At 41.9% G+C, this 23,369-nt stretch overlaps 2 protein-coding genes across 9 annotated transcripts; one reads left to right on the top strand and one right to left on the bottom strand.

The window, feature by feature from the left end:
* The first annotated feature begins 1,591 nt into the window (after positions 1–1,591).
* On the top strand, positions 1,592–12,352 carry CLASRP (CLK4 associating serine/arginine rich protein). 5 transcript variants are annotated; one of them, XM_053474204.1, is made up of 21 exons: positions 1,592–1,689; positions 3,100–3,227; positions 3,321–3,418; positions 4,037–4,138; positions 4,475–4,554; positions 4,788–4,872; positions 5,027–5,169; positions 5,533–5,629; positions 6,022–6,100; positions 6,309–6,382; positions 6,748–6,789; positions 7,596–7,814; positions 8,665–8,949; positions 9,083–9,235; positions 9,336–9,375; positions 9,948–10,008; positions 10,361–10,419; positions 10,585–10,631; positions 11,054–11,133; positions 11,384–11,408; positions 11,604–12,352. In XM_053474204.1, the coding sequence occupies exons 1-21, from the start codon at positions 1,656–1,658 to the stop codon at positions 11,647–11,649; spliced, it is 1,977 nt and encodes a 658-aa protein (XP_053330179.1). In that variant the 5' UTR covers positions 1,592–1,655; the 3' UTR covers positions 11,650–12,352. The 5 variants fall into 5 exon arrangements, 3 of the variants coding, with proteins under 3 accessions (XP_053330179.1, XP_053330180.1, XP_053330181.1); XM_053474205.1 differs by lacking the exon at positions 1,592–1,689 and adding an exon at positions 1,795–1,849; XM_053474206.1 differs by lacking the exon at positions 1,592–1,689 and adding an exon at positions 1,819–1,861.
* Positions 12,353–12,508: 156 nt separating this feature from the next.
* LOC128504001 (galectin-9-like) lies at positions 12,509–21,040 on the bottom strand. Of its 4 annotated transcripts, XM_053474207.1 has the most exons (11): positions 20,967–21,040; positions 18,897–18,985; positions 18,457–18,652; positions 18,079–18,195; positions 17,795–17,842; positions 16,377–16,409; positions 15,895–15,936; positions 15,180–15,209; positions 14,743–14,831; positions 13,748–13,913; positions 12,509–13,664 (listed from the first exon to the last, which is right to left on the bottom strand). In XM_053474207.1, the coding sequence occupies exons 1-11, from the start codon at positions 20,994–20,996 to the stop codon at positions 13,521–13,523; spliced, it is 984 nt and encodes a 327-aa protein (XP_053330182.1). In that variant the 5' UTR covers positions 20,997–21,040; the 3' UTR covers positions 12,509–13,520. The 4 variants fall into 4 exon arrangements, with proteins under 4 accessions (XP_053330182.1, XP_053330184.1, XP_053330185.1 ...); XM_053474209.1 differs by lacking the exon at positions 15,895–15,936; XM_053474210.1 differs by lacking the exons at positions 16,377–16,409; positions 17,795–17,842.
* Between the last annotated feature and the right edge of the window lie 2,329 nt (positions 21,041–23,369).

The raw sequence follows: 23,369 nt of genomic DNA, 5'->3' as shown, positions 1-23,369 counted from the left end.
AAATCTAGCTGGAACCTAGCGAGATCTTGAATGTTCAAGAGATTCCTGAGATGATGATTACGGCATGATTTATGCAATTATGAAGGCAGAGAAACTTTCTTCAAGATGTAGCATGTTCTATTACTTCTGGTTTATTTCATATCTTAAAGGACCAAGCCATCCATCATTTCCACTTTAATGCATATATCTTTGTGGTTCAGTGGTTTCCCCCTTGCAAATGCATCTGGGGATTCTGCAGGATCCCCCTCCCCCATATGCATTTGCCCAAAGATAATAAACAATGAATATTATATTCATTGTCCATTAAGTTTCCTGATGTAAAGGCCTGACATAGCTACCCACTGCCTTGATGCACTAGACACATCTGAGCCCCTACAACAGAGAAACGAAATAGACATTTGGAATTATGAAGACATGCCGTTGTTTAAAAATAGTTATTGCTTTTATTTTACATACTACACTGAGTTTTTGAGTAACTATGCCATGGGGAGGAATTATTCATTAGGCACACTAGGCATGTATCTAGGGGTCTATAGACTTTGTGGTTGCCCAGTACTTTAATTCATTATCCCACTCAACTGTATGCATACTACGAGTGCATGTAGTCCATAAAAAGTTGGATCCTCTATTATTTCTATTACCTTATGCTTATGCCCCTTTACCAAAAATGTTGACGCTAAGAGCCACAGCTGTGAATAGCCACCCAGGTAGGGGGGTTACCCATCGATATTTTATTGGGACGCTCTAATTTAGAGACTTTGATGACCTGCATTCCTGTGATTCGGATGCTTTAGATGCTCCCAAATATATCTGCCCCTAAGTGTATCTCCTGCCCCTTTGACCTTGCACTACAGCTGCATGTAAGAGGTGCCGTTCCCCAAGCCAGGCAAGTTTATTTCTAAATCCCTAATTTTTTTTTACAGTACTTTTTTTACAGTAAGGATTCCTACGTCACCAAAAATGTTACACAAATGGCTCTAACACCAGCCCTTATGGAAACGTTATCTCATCATTATTTAAAGATACACTTTGTTGAGTCACCTGCGTTCAAGCAGGGATATCGACTGTGAGCAGAAGCACCAATTGTGAGTCGTATTTATGACCACAACAGTGTTCAATAGGAAGTTCCAGATTGGGTGACCCTAAGACACAGATCCTGAGAGTTTCCAGGTATGGTGGCAACCCTTTGCCATAGTAACATAGTAACATGGTAACATATATGGGCTAAATATGTAAAGTATGAATGCACAATTTCAATTCAATAAAGCTAGGTGTAAAAAAAAGCCATATGATGTCATAGCAGCCCCTCCCTTTTTGTCACTGTGGTCACCTGATTAGCCTCACCCAATCCAAACAAAGAGGTTATATGGTCTGCTTTACGTTCCAAGCACCAGAGATAAAAGCTCCCAATTGAGGTAGATTTAGAAGTGTCTCGTCGTTACTCACAGACTTCTGGTGTAGACAGCTTTTAATTAAAATGTATATTTTGTAAATTTCTCGTGGTGCCCGCCCCCCCGACGTCTCTGTAGTAAGTCAGACATGTCCTTGAAACATTTGTTATATTTCTAGTGTTTGCAGCTCTAGAGAAAAAAAGCTACGTCACGTCAGTGTGCGAAAGGTAGAGGGCTGCGGACAATGCGCCGCTAGACAAGCCAATGGCGGGACGTCCCTCCAAGTCGTGGGTGGAAGGTAACCTTTGAGTTTTTATCCGGAGTGTTAGTGACACAATAACGAATGCAAATAAAGCTGCGAACTGCTGGTACGTCATAGTGTGGGCAAATAACTGTTGCCCATAGTGGGTCGTGCCTTTAGTTTCGCGTCATTTCCGGTGTGTGCGAGGAGGAAGCTGGTGAGGATATATGTAATGTTTGCTCCTAAGTGATTGATTCCGTATAAATATGTGATTGAGAATGTGCATGCCATGAGTATGTATATGTAGCATGTGCTCGTCATGTCTGTGTGCAGCCTCATTAAATCTGCATTTGGAATGTTTTACTACAGGAGTGAGCTTTGTATCCTATATATACATATATATATGTGTTGTATTATTAGTACCATCTATAAAGGTGACAAGAAAAGTAAGCTGCATTCTCAATGAGTGAGAAGCTAATTGCTCCGGTACACAGTGCATTCTTTAAATGACCCAAAATGTGATACTTGTTTTAGTTGCATATACATGACATCATTAGGTATAGGGTGTTATGCCCTTTATAACTGAGAATATGGATTATTTGGGGGATTAAAAAGAAAATGCATGCACGCAGAATACAATCATGCAGCCATACTTCCTTCACAGAGCCATTCATTAGCCTGAGCAATTTACCATAGGCTTTGGTGGCTATGTAATATCTTATTTATTTCATGCCGCCCACAGCTGGAGCGCTTCTTACGGTCCATACGTTCAAAGGGTCTGTTGAAACTAGAACGGACAGGCTAAAATGAACCGATAGATTAGGTATAGGGGACCCGGCTCGCGAGCTGGCAATGTAGAGAGTGAGAAGTGGGAGTTCTGTTAGTGGCGGATCAGATATGATGCCTCTGGCTCCAAAGATCATAAGATTCTATGAAGAAGTGGGTTTTGAGACTGAATATTGAGCTTGAAGGTGAAAGACAGAGATTAAGTTCCAGGGGTTTGGGGTAGCGTGAGAAGTAAGTGGTGATAAGGGAGGAGGGGAGCCCTGGGTTATGGGAAGAGCATAACGATGGAGTAGGGCAGGATTGTATCATGGAGGGGTTTTTATATTGGATTTGAATTAAATTCTTCTTCTTGTAATGGGAAGATAGAGTAGAAGATATGATAGTATAATAACTGCATGAATTACAGCAAGGCGCCAGATCGTCCATTAAAATCTTGGATTCCGCGACAGCTGGCGGTACGAACTGTATTTGTCGAGTGCAGATGGCAGCGAGCGGGTATTGGCAGAGCGTAGAGCGTAGCATGTGGTTTGTGACGGCAGCAGCCGTGAGAACTAAAGGTCCGGGTCGGAGCGTTGAGTGTTATTTAGAAAACCCACGATCTGAAAGTGTTCTAGGCTTTCAACGTGGAAAAGGCTCTTGACTTCACGGTGGCTTATTTTTTTTCTCCATGCCTTTTTCCAGTGAATTGTCGGATGAAGACTGGTTCTAGGATGTGGCATGAAGCCCGTAAGCACGAGCGGAAGCTTCGGGGGATGATGGTGGATTATAAGAAACGGGCAGAGCGTCGCCGGGAATATTACGAGAAAATTGTAGGTGACCTCATTGGTTTGTCGCTGTACCGCCACACGTTCTTGAAATCTTTGTGAATACGCTGGTAACGAATCCTACTCTCTTCCCCACAGAAAAAGGATCCTGCTCAGTTCCTTCAAGTTCATGGAAGATCCTGTAAGATCCATCTGGATTCTGCTGTGGCTTTGGCTGCAGAGAGCCCGGTTAACATGTAAGCTTCCAACTTTTAAACATGATTTTATGATTTCGCGTATATTAACGAATTTTAGTCGGTAGAAGGGGGAGAGAATATTGTTACGAAAAGTCTGACAATCGTGGCTCTAAGATGATGTTCAAGAGGATCTGTCGCTTTTCCCAGATATTACATCATAAGCTTATATAATGTTTGAAACCTATAAATGCATTATATGCGTTTATAAACCTATTTAACGTTTACCACGGTGGGAGCAGCCAGTTTAACTTCCCAGAGGATTTCATTATTTCTCCCTGTACGGTGGCAGCTGCCCTTGTAAGGGTGGTGGGTGAGAAGAAGGTAGATTACGGGAGGGCAGGTAATTAAATGATATATGCCACCTCTTGACCTGGACTCTCCTGTGAGATAGGTGGTCACTTGATTTAAAACATCTCCAAATCAATTCTAGCGATCTAAGCTAGAGGTGGCTTCAATACAATTGGTTACCCTAAAAGTTGTAAAGGTGACATTTTCACTTTAAAGAGGTGAAGGGGGTGCTGCATACATCCCGACTCATTGTCTGGATAAATGTCCTATTCTCTATAGGGTTAATAGTATTACATGTATATGACTGATGCTGTTTGTGTTCAATGTCAGGATGCCTTGGCAAGGAGATCCCAACAACATGATTGATCGTTTTGATGTCAGAGCTCACCTTGATTATATACCAGAATATAAACCTCCTCTTCTTTCAACCATGTAAGTAATATTATCATATAACATGTTTAGTGCATACAGCAGACACGCGCCGTTAGCGTTAAGACGTTATAATTTACAGTTTACTGATACTATGATCCCACAAAGCTACTGCAGGGGCTCATGCTTTCTACTATTTGCAGAGAATGTTTTGTGTATAGTATGGCATCGGTGAAAATATGTTTCAGGACATCAGAGGTAAAAATCCTATTCCATCAGGGTTATTGCAGCTTCTCTCTAAGAGATCTCTTTGCCAGGGAAAAAAACCATAAACAGGAGTGTTGTCAGGGAATCCCCGATTATATTCTATTATCAAAACCAAAAATCTTTCTCCACCAGCTCATCTGAGCAGGAATCTGATGACCGAAAGTGCAACTATGAACGATATCGAGGGTTGGTTCAGAATGACTTTGCTGGAAGTAAGTATTCCTGTTGTGCAAAGCCTTGTCGGTGCCAAGGTTTGTGGAAAGATGGTAGTTTGATGTGAGTTTTACTATATTGCCCCAGTGACCTCACTCAGATTGCTTCCGATAAAGTCCCCGTTAGCTGAATATATAACACACCTTTACCGAAATATGCATGGCCCCCAAAAATGTTTTATTTACATTGAGTCGTCCATTTATGTTTCGTACTGTTGTTTTTTTCCTGTTAGTTTCTGAAGAACAATGTTTGTACCAAATCTACATGGACGAGCTTTATGGGGGGCTGCAGAGACCAGGAGAAGATGAGAAGAAAAAGTAAGGGTCCAACAAAGCTTTGATCTTCAATACGTTGATCGCCTCTTTTCCAGTTCTTTATTAATTCACTTCACATCGTTTTTCTTTTTTCACATAATTTTCTCCACACCAATCTGCTTGTTTTGTTATTTTTTTTTTTTTTTTATCCGTACAGACTTTCCGAGAAGAAGGCCTCTATTGGGTACACGTATGAGGACAGTACCGTGGCCAATCTAGGGGACTCTTCCGATAAGGATGAGGAAGAAGACTCGGATGACGAGAGCAAGTCTGATGAAGATGAAGTCATCCCAGACATTGGTATGTTCTTCCATCTTGGATTAACCCCTTAAGGACAATGGGCGGTCCCTAAACCCATTGAAAACAATGCATTTTGAGCCCGTACATGTATGGGCTTTGTCATTAAGGGGTTAAGGACCCTGGCAGTTGTAGCTTGCAACCATTTGAGTGTCATTCCCGTCTTTTTCTTTAAAAAAAAAATACCCACAACTTGTGTTCATTTTCTCCTTTTAAAGGAGGCACAGTACTGACAGACGTTAGCTTTTCATCCAGTATGCTTTCACGTGCTCTGTCTGCAGACTTTTCTTGACCGGTCTAAATACCGATCATGATTTGCTACTTGGCACAATTTTTTTTTTTTGCTTTGTGTTTTTTCTTTCTTAGATGTGGAGGTGGATGTTGATGACATCACCGAAGAGCAAGTTGCCGATCTGAACAAGCAAGCAACAACTTATGGGATGGCTGATGGAGACTTTGTAAGGTGAGCAAATGGAGAAAAGCCACTTGAGAATAGGGTAGCCATTTTTTTTTATTTTTTTTTGAGCAAGATATTTGAGATTCAGGTGTTTAACCCTGGTTTGGCATTATGCCCTTCTTGAATGGGAACGCAACCAGGGTTGGTGATTTATTATTAATAATAATCATTATTATTATTTCAGTAGTTTGGCTGTTCTGTGAGTTAACATATTAGATTATTTCTTTATTTTTACGTAGTTCTGTGGAAGATCCTTGGATCTGTGCCGTTTTTACAATCTTTTACTATTGTAATCCTCCCAAGCTATAGTGTTTTAAAGAAAGACAAGCTTTGTATAACGATTGTCCTAAACACTGGAATTAATACATGCTTTGCAATAAATATTATGTCTATTTTAGGATGCTACGTAAAGATAAAGAGGAATCTGAAGCAATTAAACACGCTAAGGCTTTGGAAGAGGAGAAGGCTATGTACTCTGTAAGGACTTGCACCTAGAAGCGCTCAACAAAATGGCCTCTTGGACGTGACGTGGGTCACTGCGCGGATCAAAAGCCCAATCTTTTCACAGCTAGTAATTCCCAGCGTACCCCATAGCATTTCGGCTTCCCAGATCACATTACCGGCCCACCCTTTTCCGTTATTTCGTTTTGTTTGGCCTCTCTGATGCCATATACGTTTCTTCCAGGGCCGGCGCTCGCGCCGCCAGAGGAGAGAGTTCAGAGAAAAACGTTTGAAAGGGAGGAAGATTAGCCCGCCCAGGTAAGGATATCTTTCTGCAGATGGCCACCAGCCAACCCCACTGCACAATGGTCGCGCGACAAGGGAAATCTTTGTGGGCATCTTTTAAAAAAGCGGGCGCACCTTCAAGACACAGAGCGCTCCATCTCTCATTGGCGAGCGGTGCTTTCTATTGTACATGGGACCCCGTTCACGGGGGCGCTGCCCTAGATCGGACCTGGGGCAGCCTCGAGTAAACGCATCACTGAAGGGAAGGGCAGACTTCTAGAACCATTAACACAAAAGCTGTTGACGTAAACTGTTCGGAGTTGTGTCCTGCATGCTTCTACATCTGTAACGTGGAAAAGCTGGGAGCGAGTTAACTTATTTTTTGCCTTCCCATACAGTTATGCCAGAAGAGACAGTCCAACGTATGACCCTTACAGAAGGTGAGTCACAGTTTAGATACCTATGATGTAGAAATAACCATCGTAGTGTCAGGCGAACCCTGCCGTAATTCTTCCTGGTTGTGTCAGTTGTACAGTTGTAATGTAGTTTACATTATATTTAGTGTATAATACACTCTTTCTAAAGTTGCTAAAGAAGCAGTGCACTCTGAGTCCCCAAGGAGCATGCAGATCCCCCCACGTTTCCAAATCCAGAGTCACCAAACCGCTGAGAAACGCTCGGAAAATCATCTTGTGTCTGTTCGTTGTGCGTCTCTGTGAGTTAAGCAACGTTTCAACCTGCTCTGGCCTTCATCAAGCCTGACCCAAACTGTTTGAAACATTCTTACGCAAGTGATGGCTTTGTGAACATTATTGAATAAATCTATTTTAGGGTTTTAGGACCTACTTTTAATTGCTACGCTACCAATAAAGCCTTAATGGCTGATTATATTTATTTTTAGACGTTATTTAGGAATTTTTTTCAAGGAAACATACTTGCTTGTGTGCTTAGCACCCCAAAACCCCTGTGACAATCTAACTACACATGTCTTCAGAGAGACCATAACAAAAAGGACCATAATCGTGCATACGCCAATACCGAAAAGCTGTGGACGTATCATTGCTCCGATTGTTTGGGTGAAGGACCCATTTAAACATTATTTGGGAAGCACGTAGCCATATACTAGTGGATGGTTAACCCTTTCAGTGTTTTCCTTTGATCACGTTAGTCGTGATCCTGAGAGCACCCTAAGGGTTTTGGTTGGTCCGTTTGAGTCTCTAATACATTTGTATGGCTTCCTCCTCAGGTCCCAGTCTGATTCCTCCTCTGTTTCCCGTTCTCGTTCTCCCACTCCTGGACGAGAAGAAGCGATCACTTTTATTACCAGCTTCGGGGGCAGTGACGAGGAGGCAGCTTCTGGGCTCACGGCACAGTCTCCTTCCGGCGGCAACAGCGGCGGCGGCGGCAAACGCGCTCCCCATACACAGGCAACGGGGACTTCTTCAGGTCATAAAGAGGCCTCCCGGTCGGTAACTTTCGATTCTCCCCAGCCGTATGTGTCGTGGGTCGGCTTAAACGGGGGAGGGCGGGAGGCCCAGAGTCTTCTGCTTTAGAAGGGCCGGAACTCCCCAACCGGTAATTGGAAGGGGGTAGTAGCGCTTTGTATATACGGGTTATCTATGTAAAACCTCAGCTCGTTATGACATTATGTGGCAACGTCTTACTTCTAGATGAAAGTGGAATAAATCCTCGGTTGTGGCTATTCTTCTCTAAATCCGAGGCTTCAAACATCTGAAAAGCACTATCCAAGTAGACCTTTAAGCCAAGAGTACCCAGTGAATTTAATAAATGATGCTACCTTTAATCATGAAATACCAAAACGTAAAGGCCTTTTATCTGGGTTCATGTATCGGTATAAATTCCTTGACTTCTCAACCCTTTCCACATCCCTCGAGGTGTTTTGGGATAATTCTTAATATTAGGAAAATCACCTATTTACAACCCAGTAACTTAATGAAACAGAGGTGTCTCGTGACCCTTCTTTTCAATATGTGTTGTATCTCAGGTGCCAAATTGGGGGTATTTACATTTTTCTGCACATTTAAAATTATATATACTTATGTCGTCGTCCTACCGATTATTTAAGATTTTTAAAGAGGTTATTTTGGCTTCACACTAAAAGTATTGTGAAACGCCTCCCTATACGCTGCCATCTTCTAAAATTAAGAGCGTTTGCTCCTGAGGACCTAGGATTCTTTCAAAATGACTTTGGGACAGGGAGGACAATGGCTTCTTGTTGCCAGTTTTTATGTGCTGGTCTCGGCAATGTCTTTAACATACTGTCTTCTCTTTGGGTTTGCGATTTGTTCCTGCAGAAGGAGATCATCCTCCTCTTCCTCCTCTTCTTCTTCATCTTCGTCCTCGTCGTCTTCCTCCTCCTCTTCGTCACGGTCCAGAAAGTCTTCTAGGTCTCGATCCAGCTCTCGATCCAGGAGAGGTAGTATCAGGCGGCGGTCTGGGTCTCGTTCACGATCCAGAAGGTACTCTCGAAGCCCGGTGAGGCGTCACTCGGGTGGCGGCGGGACAAGGGACAGCAGGAGATATTCTAGATCCTTGTCGTCAGAAAGGGATCGCTATTATGGAGCAAGACGACGGTCGAGGTGAGCAGCGCCCGCTGTGATGGTGTAATTTCTTTTGTGTAAGGAGTGGTTGTGCACTTTGTTATTATGTATTATTGTTATATTGTAGAGCCTGGTTCGTTATCTTTATTTCCCCGCAAATTCCTATTTCTAGAAGCCGCTCACGGTCACCAGACCGCCATGGGCGCTCTACAAGGGGCGGTGGGCGCCCACGGAGCAGCAGCAGTGTCTCGCGGAGTCCATCTCCAGCACGCGAAAAGGGAGCAAGACCAGCAGTGTCCCCAGCGCTGGGGGAGCGTTTGAGAAAGTGAGTGGGAATACATTTATTCATCGCGTGTGGCGTCCAGGGAAAGGCTGCCGATATTCGCTGCATGAAGCATTCACAGTGTGATTTCTTTATCTCCTAGGCCTGAGCCTGCTGTTTGCAGAGAGAGCGGATCAGCCAAAGTCAGTAAGAATTTTACCGCCTTGTTGATTCACGCAGGATGCGCTGTAGCCATTAGATAGCAGAATACATAGCGACGGATACCTTGGTGTATTCACGTCAGGTTTTTACCAAAAGATGGCATTCTGCTTTCTAGATGGCAGTTTGCATACATCTCAATCCACATCTAGTGTTTGCGTGTAGACATTGTTACAAAGTATGGTGTGTGTGGTGTGTGTGAATTCCTCATGACTTAATTTAAATACATCCTGCAGTGACTTATGCGATTTAGAGTCACCCATTTTTTTTTTTTTTTTTTTTTTTCTTTTTGCTAACCCCCTTGTTTAATTCAAGTGTAGATTCCAAATTTTATAAGCATGCCAAGGGGAAGGAGGTTTAGTGAACATTAAGGGGTTCTTATTTGCTTCGATTTTTGTAACCGTGCGTCTGTAATCAATTTAGATGCCAAGCTGTGTCTATACACTGGTGTGTTCTTTATTCATTTAACCATCAGCTCCTCGCTGAAGGCTCTAACACAGAGCCTCTTACACTCTCTCTTTTTTCATCCCAAAATATCCTTTTCTCCTTCCTGCAGACAAAGCTGACTCCGCAGGAGAAGCTGAAGCTCCGGATGCAGAAAGCTTTGAATAAGCAGTGTAAGTGTCTATATTCCATACCGCTTTCCTGGGGTTAAATAGTTTTTTTTACATCAGGCTGTGTGCGGAGCCCAAAAAGAATTGCATCCCAGCTGAGTGTGTTGTGGTGGATTCTTGTTGGGCCCTAGAAAACACCAGCTATTAAATTATTTGATTCCCCTAATAGTTGCCCTCCCCGGGTAATTGGAGCTTGCATAGGCTTTGCACCCTGTAATATTAGGGACCTTTGTATTATCCAGATGCTTCATTGCATGATAATAGAAATCTATGAATAGTTGGTAATTGAGCACCATAGATGTTAATTATATGGGTTTTAGATGTTTAATCCCTGGAGTGTTTCTCTTACTTGCAGACAAGGCGGATAAGAAGGCTGCTCAAGAAAAGATCATTCAGCAGGAGCACGAGCGTCAGGTGGGAGAAATCCTTTAAAATCAACCTTTTAACCTAAAGTGAATTATATTAATAGATAATGGCACACACACACTGGTGTTTTTTCACTTGTAGATAATAATAGATTTATATAAATTAAATTGTCACTTGACCCCTTTTGACATTTGTATCGATCTTTTTGAACAGGAGCGCGAGGATGAGCTTCGGGCCATGGCACGGAAGATTCGCATGAAGTAAGGGGGGGGGGAGCACCAACTAACCTACCCGAGCATGTATATGACTCTATAATTGTAAAGCTGTGTGTTAATCATTCTTTGTACTTTGAGCTGATAACAGACTTTCAGTTCATTAATCTAATGGAGAGTGCGTAATTGTTTTATTGATCCAACGATAGAATACGGAACAGAGAATAAACAATATTTTTTTTTTATTTTATTTAGATTTTATTTTTGTTTGGGTGCACAAATGTAACAAATGTACAGTGGACTTGTAAAAGAGGTCTGCTCGGTTACTTGGCATGATCATTCACTGGTATCTTTTGCTTGACTTATTTTGAAAATATGGAACATCATTCGTCAATACCGTGAGAAATATCATCTCACCCAAATGCATTCTGCAGGCTGTGACTGACTGGCTTGTAATGTTTGCCTTGTAGGGAGAGAGAACGGCGTGAGAAGGAACGCGATGAATGGGAGAGGCATTACACCCGAAGCAGAACCCCTTCCCCAAAGCACAGTGAGTGCCGATACATAGAAACATAGAATTTGATGGCGAATAAGAACCATTTAGCCCATCTAGTCTGCCCGCTTTCCCTGATGTAAAGGCTCTAACCTTGATCAGTCCTCTCGCTGTGTTGGCTTTTACCACTTCCATTTAAAGTATAGGTCCACCATCTACATAGATAATCATCACCATTCTTGCGCTACTCTTGTATATAGAGGCTGTTTTGTCATCTTATGCCGTACTTTATTTGTTTTCTCCGCAGGTCGAGAATACAGCTCGTCCAGGAGGTAAGGTTGTCTTGTAGATGTTGGTTTACAGGAACTTTGTAAAGGCGACTCCAAGGTTTAGAGTGGAGGATCGTTCTTGTCTGTGCAAGAAGTGTTCCAGACTCTATGGAAGTAATAAGTACTTAGAAGCTAATCGATGAGATTGTGACACAGAAATTAATCACGGTATTTATAATTTATTTTAATTCTTTGCAGGAGGTCCCGCTCACGATCCAGGAGTCCTCACCACCACCGTCATTAGCTGTTTCTTAATACGTTGTTTTGTTTTTGAATAACACAGCTAGGTATGAATACGATTCTTACCGGAGTTAGTGGTACATTCCGTGGGACAGAATTAGCTTTGGTAACTCGAGGGAGCGCGCTTCTTTACTCCTGTGGTGTCATGAGCAGCCGGAATGGCTGATGTGGGCATTACTGAGTCTTCCCAAGACTTGTCTGGTGTCTTCCTGAGAAGTCAAAGGTTTCGGCGTTCTTGTCCCATGAAATTAATGCCCTTCTTGTACAGGCCTTTAAATGGAACAGTCATAAGAAATAGTTGCCTCTTTCAAACAGATGCAACCAGTTCATAATATATTTTGTTTTCTTTAGCTTTTAAGTTAAAATTCATCTGATTGAGATTTAATGGCCTGCGCTACTCAAATGCAGATACATCGCTAGGGTATCATCCACTGTGACTACAACGTGACATATATTTTTTAATGTACTAGAATGTCGTGATGCAACACAAAAGTGATGACAGAATAAGGTGTTTTTTTATTTTTTTTTTGCTCCCGGCTCCTCTATGAACAATTTTTTTCAAGTGAAGAGGCGATGTCTTTGTTATGGGCCCCAGGAGGAGGTGGTAGGAGTACAGCTAAGCACACCAAATGGCCAAGGTTACCTTCTCCAGAACTTGTGTAGTGTATATGTAAATAAAATCTTATTGATTCTTAAATCCAAAAGAAGTTCATTTTTTTTGGGTGCGGGTTGGATGCAGTCTATACATCTAATTCTTTGATTAGATCAATAGATAGAGATGTCGATTATTTCCATTTAAGAAAAGATCCATTCGTTATATGCACCACGGATTAATAAATATATAAAATAAAGTTTAAGACAAATTATTCCTTTTATTAGTATTAGTTTATGTAAACTTTGATTTTTATATTTTTTTCACATTGTAGAAAGTAAAGCAAAACCGTGTTGCTCAAGATCAATTACATTTTACTCAGAAATACAAAAGATATTAAAATTAAGAAACCGAGAAACAATCGTTTGGGAAAGGTTTCACAGGTTCACGTTTACAAAAACCAAACGTCTGACTAGCCAAACTCTCACAGCATCTAGAAATGAACCACCCTGATGACTTAAGATATAATGCTTGTATCTTATAATGCTGATGTCAAGAAACCATGAAGTACTGAAGTATGCCGTGTAAGAATAACGGCTCATGATGACACATTGCATGTGAAGTAACACCGTTGGGTTACCAAGTAATTGGTCGCTCTTGGTGGACCAGACCTCCCGGTTGCCCACCTAATAATGATCTGGATAAAGGACTGTCTGCATGTGCCTTTCACCAACTGGGTCAACATAAACAATGTTGTCTCTTGTCCATTCAAACTTATTTATACCTACACTCCAAAGCGTAAAGCTGTCCTACACGATACATTGTCTATAGGTGTCCCTAGTTGAAGACGAACTCCCATCTATCACTAGTGCTGAGTGATTGTAAATTGATGTATCTTGTATTGGTGTTGTTTTCATGCCATATTGTGTTTCTTGGCTTGGGTCAATCACAAGACAAAGTCCTCCCATATAAGATTAAAATGCAGGACCTTTTTAAGAATCTACCGCTTCCTACAGACAATGATTCGGTAATTGAATGGAACATTGAAATGCGTGATAGTACTATGACATTAAACAACAAAAGATGACAAATGCCCAAAGAATTTTGGAATCTCGCTATTGGACGCTTACAGGGTTTGGATTTGTAAAAGTGTTTTATGTAATCGTTCATTTTAGGAGTGAAATGTTTTTGGATCTTTTTCCTATTATCGCTTCAATACTGAAATGTGTATTTGCCCAGTTCCTCTGAAACTGAAAAGGGTAATAACCCGCTTTAAAATATGGCTAGAACTGGACATAGGACAAAGTTACATCTCCCCCCACTTCAATCCTGTCAATTTGAGTAACAGGTAGGCGATGGACATAGGTGAACACCTTCGCTCCTCCAACGTAGACGCCAAAACAGCCGCCCTCGTTCCTGATCTCCATCTAGGAGGTTAATAAAACGTAATTAGATGGAATTAAATGCTAGTATAGACTAAATGAGGTACCGCCAGCTCCTGTCTTCTCACCTGAAAGCTCTGGCCTTGGGTGAAAGGCATGTATGATACGTGTCTCTCCTCGGGTCCCCAGTTACCACGGTCTTTGGTATTTCTCACCAGAGCCCCTTCCCTGAACCGGGGGTTGATATGGAGGTAGATATCCCTGGTTGCGCTGTTTAGGAGGTCGACGCCGAACCTGTAAGAACAATGGTTCATGATAACACGCTGCCCGGGGAGTTGTTATGTAATCTGTCGCTCCTGTTTCTCTACATCTCGTAATCTTAACTGGAAAACAAACTTTTCTTTTTTTTTTTTATCAAATAATGATACAGACAGAGGGCTGTCTGCACGTGTCTTCCACCCCTTGGTCACCAGAAAGAAAGTGGGATTTTTTTATTTGGTTCTACCAAAGCTCAACACGCATTAAAGTCTGAGCTGCCCCGCAAGACACAGTATTTTTGTTATACTGAGTTTTCAAAAATACTGGTCTCCTGGAGTACAAGGGGAGGCCAGGTTGATGGAAAAGCAGACGAAGACAGAAGAAAAAGAAGAGGCCAGAGAAGAAACAGAGCTCTGGCGAAGAAGGTAGGAAGACATGGAGAGCGTGTGAATGAGAGTGCGAGAGTGAATTTACCGGTATTAATGATGATATAACAATGGATGTTGATGTGGTTTGTGTGTGTGGGGGGGTATCATTTGAACATTTGACCCAGGCATCACAATGTCTTGGGCTGGTCATGGGTATAGCCATAAGGCTACTGAATGTAAGACTAGACCAAATTAAGGTTTGAGTCTTATCTGTCCCTAAATTCTGTTTCTCTGTCTGTTTAACTTCAGGTCTACAAACACAAAAAGTTCATGAGCTGTCTGCTAGAACTTATAACTCTCTAGATGGGCTGACAGTAGAAATCCAATGCAGCCTCCGCCGGGGGAATTAATAATGGGAATTAAGAAACAAATTGCACATGCACTAGCTTGTGGGTGGAATGAGATGTGAATATGAGTAGTATTTCCCCAAAACGTACTTGTCTGCTCCGTAGCTCACAAACCCAACAATGATGATACTGCGGTTCTGCATAAAGGTCCCCTGCAAAGCAGCCATGAAGGGCATTGGCTGTCAAAACAAACTTTTATTATTATTTTCATATAATTTCCATAGTAATTACTAACCTAAAACCGAATGAAGTACAAAACAGCAGAAGCTAATAATAAACATAACACTAGGTTGTTACTAGACGACCTCCTTCCGTATTAATGATTCTAACGTAGCCTTAACTCCTTGGTACTCATTGAAGGTGTTGTGGCCAGGGCCAGACTGGCGATGGATAGGTCACCTGGATACATATTTAGCCATTGTACAGGGCTGTGGAATATGATGGCGCTATATAAACAAAGAATAATTAACCCACTCAGTATACTAAAGCTAAAGTAAGAGATAGGAGAACATAACATATATACATACAGGGTTATGGATGCTCACGGGTCCCGCGGCCTAAGGAAGAAGAAAATTCACAATATTTTGAGAAATTGTTTCATCTGCAAAGTCTCACGTTATGTCTTAAAAGCCTTTTATTCTCTGGCCCGATATACTAAGGACTTAAGATGTCCATTTTAAAAGTCAGGTTTGCTAAGCAATATATATCATGTGGCTTAATTATCGTATTATGCATAAATTTGGTTTTATTGAAATGACACCACCGTCCCTTGGCATGCGAACCGGTCCAGCCTATAAAGGTGTAAGTGGTCGTGACATCTAAACTGGACCCACTAAATGTCTTCAAGTTGATTAGTGTTGCCTAATCCCAAATCTCCAAATCATCGGCCAATGTGCTTATTCACTAAAGGGAACTTGGTTGAAAATCTGACCTCAGGGTATTAACCTGTGAAGGTCCAGAGTTCAGTGTTAAAGGCCAAATAGAACGGTCAACTAAACTCAACTGGACCTCTTTTCTACTGCGTTTCTGACAGATTCCCGTTGAGCTGAAAATCCAATATCCCATTTAAAGTCAATAAAAACATAAAAAAATACAGTATTAAAAAACACTAGCAAATAAAATATTATGGGCATAGTGTGGAGTAAAGGGTTAATAAAAAGTGTCTACTATGGGGTACAAGGGACACTTTAGATCAAGATAAAATACATTTGGGGAAGTGGTTAGTGAAAGTGAAAGACTCACCATGGGAGGTGTGAACAATGGGGGCATGACCACACTTGGAACCTGACAATAAAAAAAAACAAACCATGACATCGACCACAATTGTAAGAAAAGAATGACATCATCACAATGTTAAGTCCCTATCCTCTGCCCTGTTTTTTTCTAATTGATGTCATTGTCTGAACAAGAGAAACACGGACAAAATTTGACAACAGATCAGACCCATTTGGTCCATCCATTTTTTTTCTCATGTAAGACTCGGATCCTAATCAGCCCTTGGTCTTATCTAAGATAAGGAAAACCGGGTAAAGCATAATAACAAACAGTCGCATCCTATCCACGAATGTTGCAACAGTAACTAAAAAAGCAGCCAACAACTTTATTGGTTATCCCCATTCATTAACGTGAAATATGTAGCCGTCAAGTGCGATGTCCAGCATGAGCTGTCGGGCAAATTCAGTCCATGCTGTGGTGATACTATCACTAAAGAGTTGCCAACTCACCATGGATGTCGGAGGTGCAAATGCACTCATACACTGAAGCAAGATAAAATTTAATTAAGTACAAAAATATAACAATATATTTAGGGTTTTTTTTAGGCAAAATAGGAAGCGCTCCATCACCAGTTAGCAAATGATCTGCAGAATATCGGCTACAGAGATTATCAGTGGTTAAAGATGGCAGGAGAGCAAAGATACCGCTATCACCCTTGGTCGGTGGGATTGGTTTGAGTATAGGAGCTCACCAGCTGAAGTAGAGCAGTCACGGTCAGATCACCCACCTATTGTAGAGACACTGGATAGCGGAGAAGAGGAGCTTACGTACACCCCTACTACCTCCATTCATGCCCATACCAATGATCCACCAATTGGAGCATTCTTCAACATGTTCCATATTATGTCAAGCATGGTTAGCTTTTTATTTTTTACGTTTTTTAGACCATATCTTATATCCCACAGGGGAGCACCAGGCTTTTTTTTCTTTATGTTTATTTTGTCACTTATGAACACTATATGAACAAAAGTATTCGGACACCTTACTATCGCACCATGAGCATGTTGGACATCCTATTCCCAAACCATGAGCATTAATATAGAGTTGCTCCCCCTCTCCCTTTGCAGCTATAACAGCCTTCAGTCTTCTGGAAAGCCTCGTAGTTGGCATTCCAATCCATCCCAAAAGTCAGGGGTCTTTGCATGCCAGTCGAGTTCTTCCACACCAAATTCACCCAACCATGTCTTTATGGACCTCACCTTGTCCACAGGGGTACGGTCATGCTTTGGAAGCATACAAATGTCTAAAACGTCTTTGTATGCTGTAGCATTAACATTACATCCACCTGTTAGCAATGGGTGCGGCTGAAACACATCAACTCCATAATTAAGTGGGGCGTCCGCGTACTTTTGGTTATATCGTATATGTCTGAGCGTGGCAGGAATTATTGGCATGGTCATTAGTTACTGTAAGCTCAGGACAATAGGAGTTACAGGCTTTATCAACTATATGGCCGTTGGCAATAGAGCATCTGGGTTTACTTATGAAACTAACAGATTCCTAGTATTCCTCAGGGTATTGGCAATAAGGCATCCAATCATCTCAGCGCTTGAGCAAGAGGGTGACATCACCAAGGATCCGGGTAAAAGCAAGCAGGCCAGTTAGGAAGCCAGAAAGACTTACTTGCATCATCAAAAGTAGGACATAAGCAGAGATGGGTATTGACATCATCCTAAATGATTTACTAAATAATGTCAGAATAATTTACCACTATGATGACCAACAAGCATGTAGGCAGCCTAAGACAGCAGTGACATCATCATTAAAGGGAGTGACATCATGCTACCATCATCTTCAAGAATAGATATGAAGGTAGTAGGACTGAAGCAAAAGGAACTTTCCTCCACCAGTTAAGGGACATACTCACAAAACTTGGGGTGATGCTATAAGGTGGTGGGGGAGGCAGACTTTGTTCCTGGAAATTTTATATAAAGAACATTTGTACAATTTATTGGAGGATTTTTGTAATTCATTAAACTTTGTAAAGATATGAAAGCCAAAGTAGACAACCGGGACCCAGATATATCCCCTTGAGGGTTCAGTTTCTCTCTCACAGGTATTGCCATTAAGCTTACTCCAAACTCCAGAGAAACAATGATGTTCTAAGTAAATACTACAATGGCATTAGGAAGGTATCTTTTAATTACTTACTGATCCAGAGAATGTGACGCAAGTAAGATTGACATCCCCCTTAACTTCAAGACTTTGGATGGTTTGGTAAGAGACGCGGTGGCGATATTCCAAAGTAAACTGTCCATTCACTGTGACCTAAACGGGGCGAGCGAAGGAGAGCAAGATACATAGAGATAAGAGACAGGGTGAGTGACGGGTGTTAAGCATGACTAGAAGCTAGAGAAACTTTTGGAATATGACATGACACATTAAGGTTACTTTCGATTTAATATCACTTTATCTGGTCTCGTATTTTGAATGGGCATATTAGATGCAGAGAAGAGAGATTGGGGTGCATTTTGATCTTCACCCCAATTCTAACGACGAGCTACCATTTGACCTCTATGGCATACATACCTGGAAAGCGTGTCCCAGGACAGTAATTCCGATATCAAAGAAAGTGTTCCTTTGGAAGGGCATACGGCTTTTCCTTTCTTCAGAACCCCAGCTGTTCCTTTGCATCGTGTTGCAAACAATAACATTGCCTTCATCAAACCGCGGGTTAAAGTGAAAAGCAATGTCATTGTTGAAGCAGACAAAATTTATGGCAAACCTGAAAGAAAAGACAATTTTATAGATCCCACTTTTTGTGTCCCTGCAATGTACCGCGTGTACTGGAGAGGTTCATTTGTTGGCCAACTATCTCCGTCTGTTTGTGTCTTTGCTGGTAGACTGATGGACTTTGAGATACCATACTATCCGTCTGCCAGTAGACATGCTCATTTGTGGTATCTCCTATCCTTGTCATCCCTACTTTGTAGGAAGGCTAATCGTTTTTTTTGTTTTTTTTTACGTACCTCTTGGCCTGATTACGCGCTTGCCCTTGGATTGAAACTCTCTTGCCTTCATTAATGCCCCCGAGTATTGCACTCTGGAAGGGGACAGTCTATAAATAGAAGAAATGAGAGCACTCAGACAATATGTCATTTAGAACCTGATCCAGAAAGCAATTTCATTTATCTGGTCGGCACCCGAATCCTCCGCGTCGCGGGAGAAGGGTCCCGGGAGAATGGGGGTGTTTCCCGCAACGTTGGCGGGACTGCAAGGGTAGGCTCCAGGTTGCCCGGGCCCACAAGCTCCCAGCTTTGCTGGTGATGATGATGATGATGACGCTTCACCCTCTCCTTTCACATTTACAGGCACCACTCGTTCATTGAGAGAACATGCGCGTCCCTTCTGCCCGACTATACAAGTTTTTTTTACTGTGCCACTCGAGGGAGTAAATTTAATTTATTACAGAAAAAAGTCATAATGGTCCTTAATATATATATATATATATATATATATATATATATAGTCGGTCAAAATGTGGGTCACCAGTGTGTGTGTGGGGGCGGGTGGTATTGGGCATTCTCATTAAAATAAAGGAATAACGGTCCAATTTTTTACAATACCCAATATTACGGTCAGGGCCCACATTTTTATTCCATATAGGTCAGTGGAGTGCTGTAGAAAACTATAGAATAGAGGGACATCAAGAGAGAAAAGAGGGACTGTCCCGACTAAACAGGGACACTTGAGAGGTGCTCATTACTACAATGAATAGGGCCAATGGATGCTGATAAGAAGACTGGTTTATATATACATGAGGTTAATAATATTTGTTCCTTGCGGCATATAACCATGGACTTTGCACTCTACGGTAATGAAACCAACCACATGATCGTCCTATTATATCGCACTTCCCCCACCAGGTACACATTTATCGTACCTGTGACCGGTAAAATGAAAGAGCCATTAAACCTCGACAATATCTTCTCTGACGGAACCTAAAGTTATTGTATCATTTGGTTCTGGAATTTGCGGCATTTCTCCTGACGTGCACCTTGCCCCCTGAAGCTATCCTGCTAAAACGTGATGGCCGACAGACCCGCGTGCATGCTAATCAGCAGATAACGGTCATCTCTTCTCACCACTCCTGTAACGAGGAACGCTCGTTTTGACTCCAACGCTAAGAACCATCTTTAAATATTGTCCAAATCCTTGTTGGACTGGATCACTGCAAGTCATGTTAGAAAGCAATCTGTAACTTGTAAAGACTGTCAAAGCATGCAATATCACCCATGAGTGTCCCAAAACAAGTGCCGAATGAAGCTGTCCTCCTATTGCCTACTTCAGCGGCCACCATGCTATCTGCTGAGCACCTGGATACCATGCCGTATCTCAATGCTCTGCCTCGAAAGGACATGCGGAGCTGGGAAAGGCTACTACACAGGCTGTTTCGGCTAGGCTCAGACCCCCATAGTGTAACTAGACGGGTTATATGGGAGATCTCCCCAACAGGACCATGGAGCAGTGGCGCAACAGGGAACCTGATCGGATGTAGCAAAATTAATAACATATTTTACACATAACAATGCATTTCCTATAGAACACTTCCTTTTTCAGGATTTAACTCACTCCTCGCCTGTAAAAAAAATCGGCACCCCATGCACAGTGCTTAACCCAGATCTGCAGTCATCTGTACACTTCTGGTCATTCACCCATCTTCTGTAAATTGTAAGTAAAGTCACCCGCAAGGATTTCAATGACAACGTCCTAACAGGAGAATTTACGCTACGTCCTGCGGCGTCAAGAACAGTCCAATAATAAACAGAATTTAAAAAAATATATATGGCACGTACGTTGTGTATTATAACCTCAAACATCTATAGGCAATATGCAGCCATCGTGACAAAGCCACCCAGGAGTCCAACTTTACACACGTGCTGAAAGGGCTTAAGACATGGGTCAAACCCGGGCATAGGACGAGAGACACGGCTACAACCTGCTACTTAATAACCCCCAGTGCCCTAAATGCCCATAACTATCGTTCAACCCCCGTGTCTGCTAGAGAGCGACCCACAAAGCACACAACATACACTTACTGGATTGTAAATAGGAGCAAAACTGGCCATGATGTCTGTCTGTGACAATATTCAGCAGCTACTGGGGAGTTAGTTTCGTTTCAGTGTAAAGAGTAATTCACAGATAACTGCAGGGGAGGAGAATGAGCAAGAACCTACACCATGCGTGCATTCATATACCTTCACTAACTTCCCTCTCTCCTATCACCAAGATTGCCGGGCTCTCTCCACCTAATGTATCGGTTTGTCTCAGTCTGTCAATTCTCGTCTTGTCAGACCCCTTGAATATATGTATTGTATTAAGCGCTGCATAGATTGTTGGCGCTATATAAATAAAAGATAATAATAATAATAATTACAGAGAACTTTATAAGTCAGCCGAACCCTTTAATATTCCATCCTAACGCCGTTGTAGCGACTCGCTGATGGTGCCAAACGAAGTGTTCTATTAATTGTCAAGGTGGCCACTCTTTTATCCTTTATCGGCCGCTGGCCTTAAAATGCCAGGGCTGATTTATACTCCCCAGTCTAGTCCTGGCATTAATTATAAAGTGGTCAGAGGAGGGGCCGCATGATCAGGCCTGGATCATGTTAGGGATCATGTTTTAGATAGGTCAGGGTTTTAGAGGGGTGCGTGGGGTTAACGTCCCTTTAAGTAGGGTCGTGGTGCATCCGGGGTATGGAAACCGTGGTTATTTTCTAGTTTGAAGGGCCTTTTCCCACGGTCTCAGGGCAAAGAGGGGGGCCGCTGTGCTTACACCATGTGCTAGTGCGGTTTACGGCTCGTGGTTTGGTGTACACGCAATATGTTCGTGGGAGTTCCGGCTGTGGTTGTAACCTCCATGGTGTGAAGAGTTGTATTCGGGCGGCTGGAAGTTACACAGTTTTAAGTTTTAATAAAGTTTTACGCGTCACAGTATTTGATCTCAAATAAAGCTGTGGCCTTTTCAAAGTCCGTCAGGTTGTCTGTCTTTATTAATCTTAACATTTTAACAGATCAACAAATGTATCTAGTGCCATGCTCATGTAACACTTAGTAATCACATATGGTAATATCTATAGGCCCCCTTGTGGCAAATTGGCATGCTGTGAAATAAACGGTAATACCCCTCATTCAATAACGCCAGCACGTCATAACCAGCCTTTGTTAGTCTGGCACATTACTCATTTTTATTTTATACCCAGCATGGCGGCAACATGTCGTCAATTGGCGTCAATTCCTGGCCCCTCCGAAAAATATATAAATATATATATATATATATAAATTATACTTTTCATGGGTAAAGAAAAGAACCAGGTTCTGTTCCCCTGCGTGTCTTTGTGCCGTTGCGTGAAGAAGAATGCAACCTTTTGAGAAGTGGCCCTGCTCTTTATTTAAGGACCAAACCACCTACTCCATCATACCTCCCAACAGTCCAAGATTTTGCAGGACAGTCTCATTTATTGGGCGCTGTCTTGCGCTCCTGCTTTTAAGGACATTAGAGAGCATGAGCCCCTTGGGAAGATCCTCTGGTCTCCCCCGACCTACCCAGGGAGCTGTAAAATCAATGGCTGTTGCAGCTCCCATGTGGCCTCCTCGGGTTAGGCCGCGGGTGGCCAGCTTTGCTTCCGCAGGTCTCATGGTCACTTCCTTCTTTCGACAGTCTCTCTGCACACTTCCTTCCCATTTCTCACCCACCAAAGATCTCTGGGGCTAGTCCCACCACAATAACGGCTAGCCATGGCCCTTCGCAATGCCATTCCTTCATAAGAGGGACAGCTCCCAGTAACCTCCGAAGCACCCATGTATGGCTGCCACCAATCTCAGCATCCATACATTTGCTGGTTGACAAATAAAAGGTATAACTAAGGTAAAACTACGCTATAAGTAGTAATGAATTAATATAATTATCTTAAACAAGCAAATTAAATCACATTCATGCAAATTAAAAGAATGAAGAATTTTAACTTTAAATATTTTTAAGCAGTGTTTCTGTACAATACTTTTTAAAAGTTTACAAATATTTTTTTATTAAATAATCTATTATTGCATTTTTTTATGTAGAAATGCAAACCACATCTCAGATTTTTAAGCTTGTTTTTTTTTGCGAACATAGAATATCTTAATTTTTTAGAAATATTTATGAAAAATGTACTTTTTCCATTCAACCAACTTTATTGCTCTACAAATATGTACACCCAAGCTGTATAATTGTAAAGTTTTGAATACTGTGTGCGTTACGCAAATTATTGTTGATGGAGATGCTAACTTGAAAGGAATTGGATTTAGAAGTTTTTTTTTAAATACGTGTCCGCCTAAAAAAAATCTTTTTTTCCCCCACCCTCAGTAAGGGAACGCCTAGTGGATCGGTTAACAATTCTATAAATGTTTGACAATAGGGCTTCTTTGTACCTCTAAGGAGATAAGCAGATGAATCATTACGT

The sequence above is a fragment of the Spea bombifrons genome, chromosome 8, assembly GCF_027358695.1.
Source record: "Spea bombifrons isolate aSpeBom1 chromosome 8, aSpeBom1.2.pri, whole genome shotgun sequence".
Lineage (NCBI taxonomy): Eukaryota > Metazoa > Chordata > Amphibia > Anura > Pelobatidae > Spea > Spea bombifrons.
This window is presented reverse-complemented; position numbering and strand designations above follow the sequence as displayed.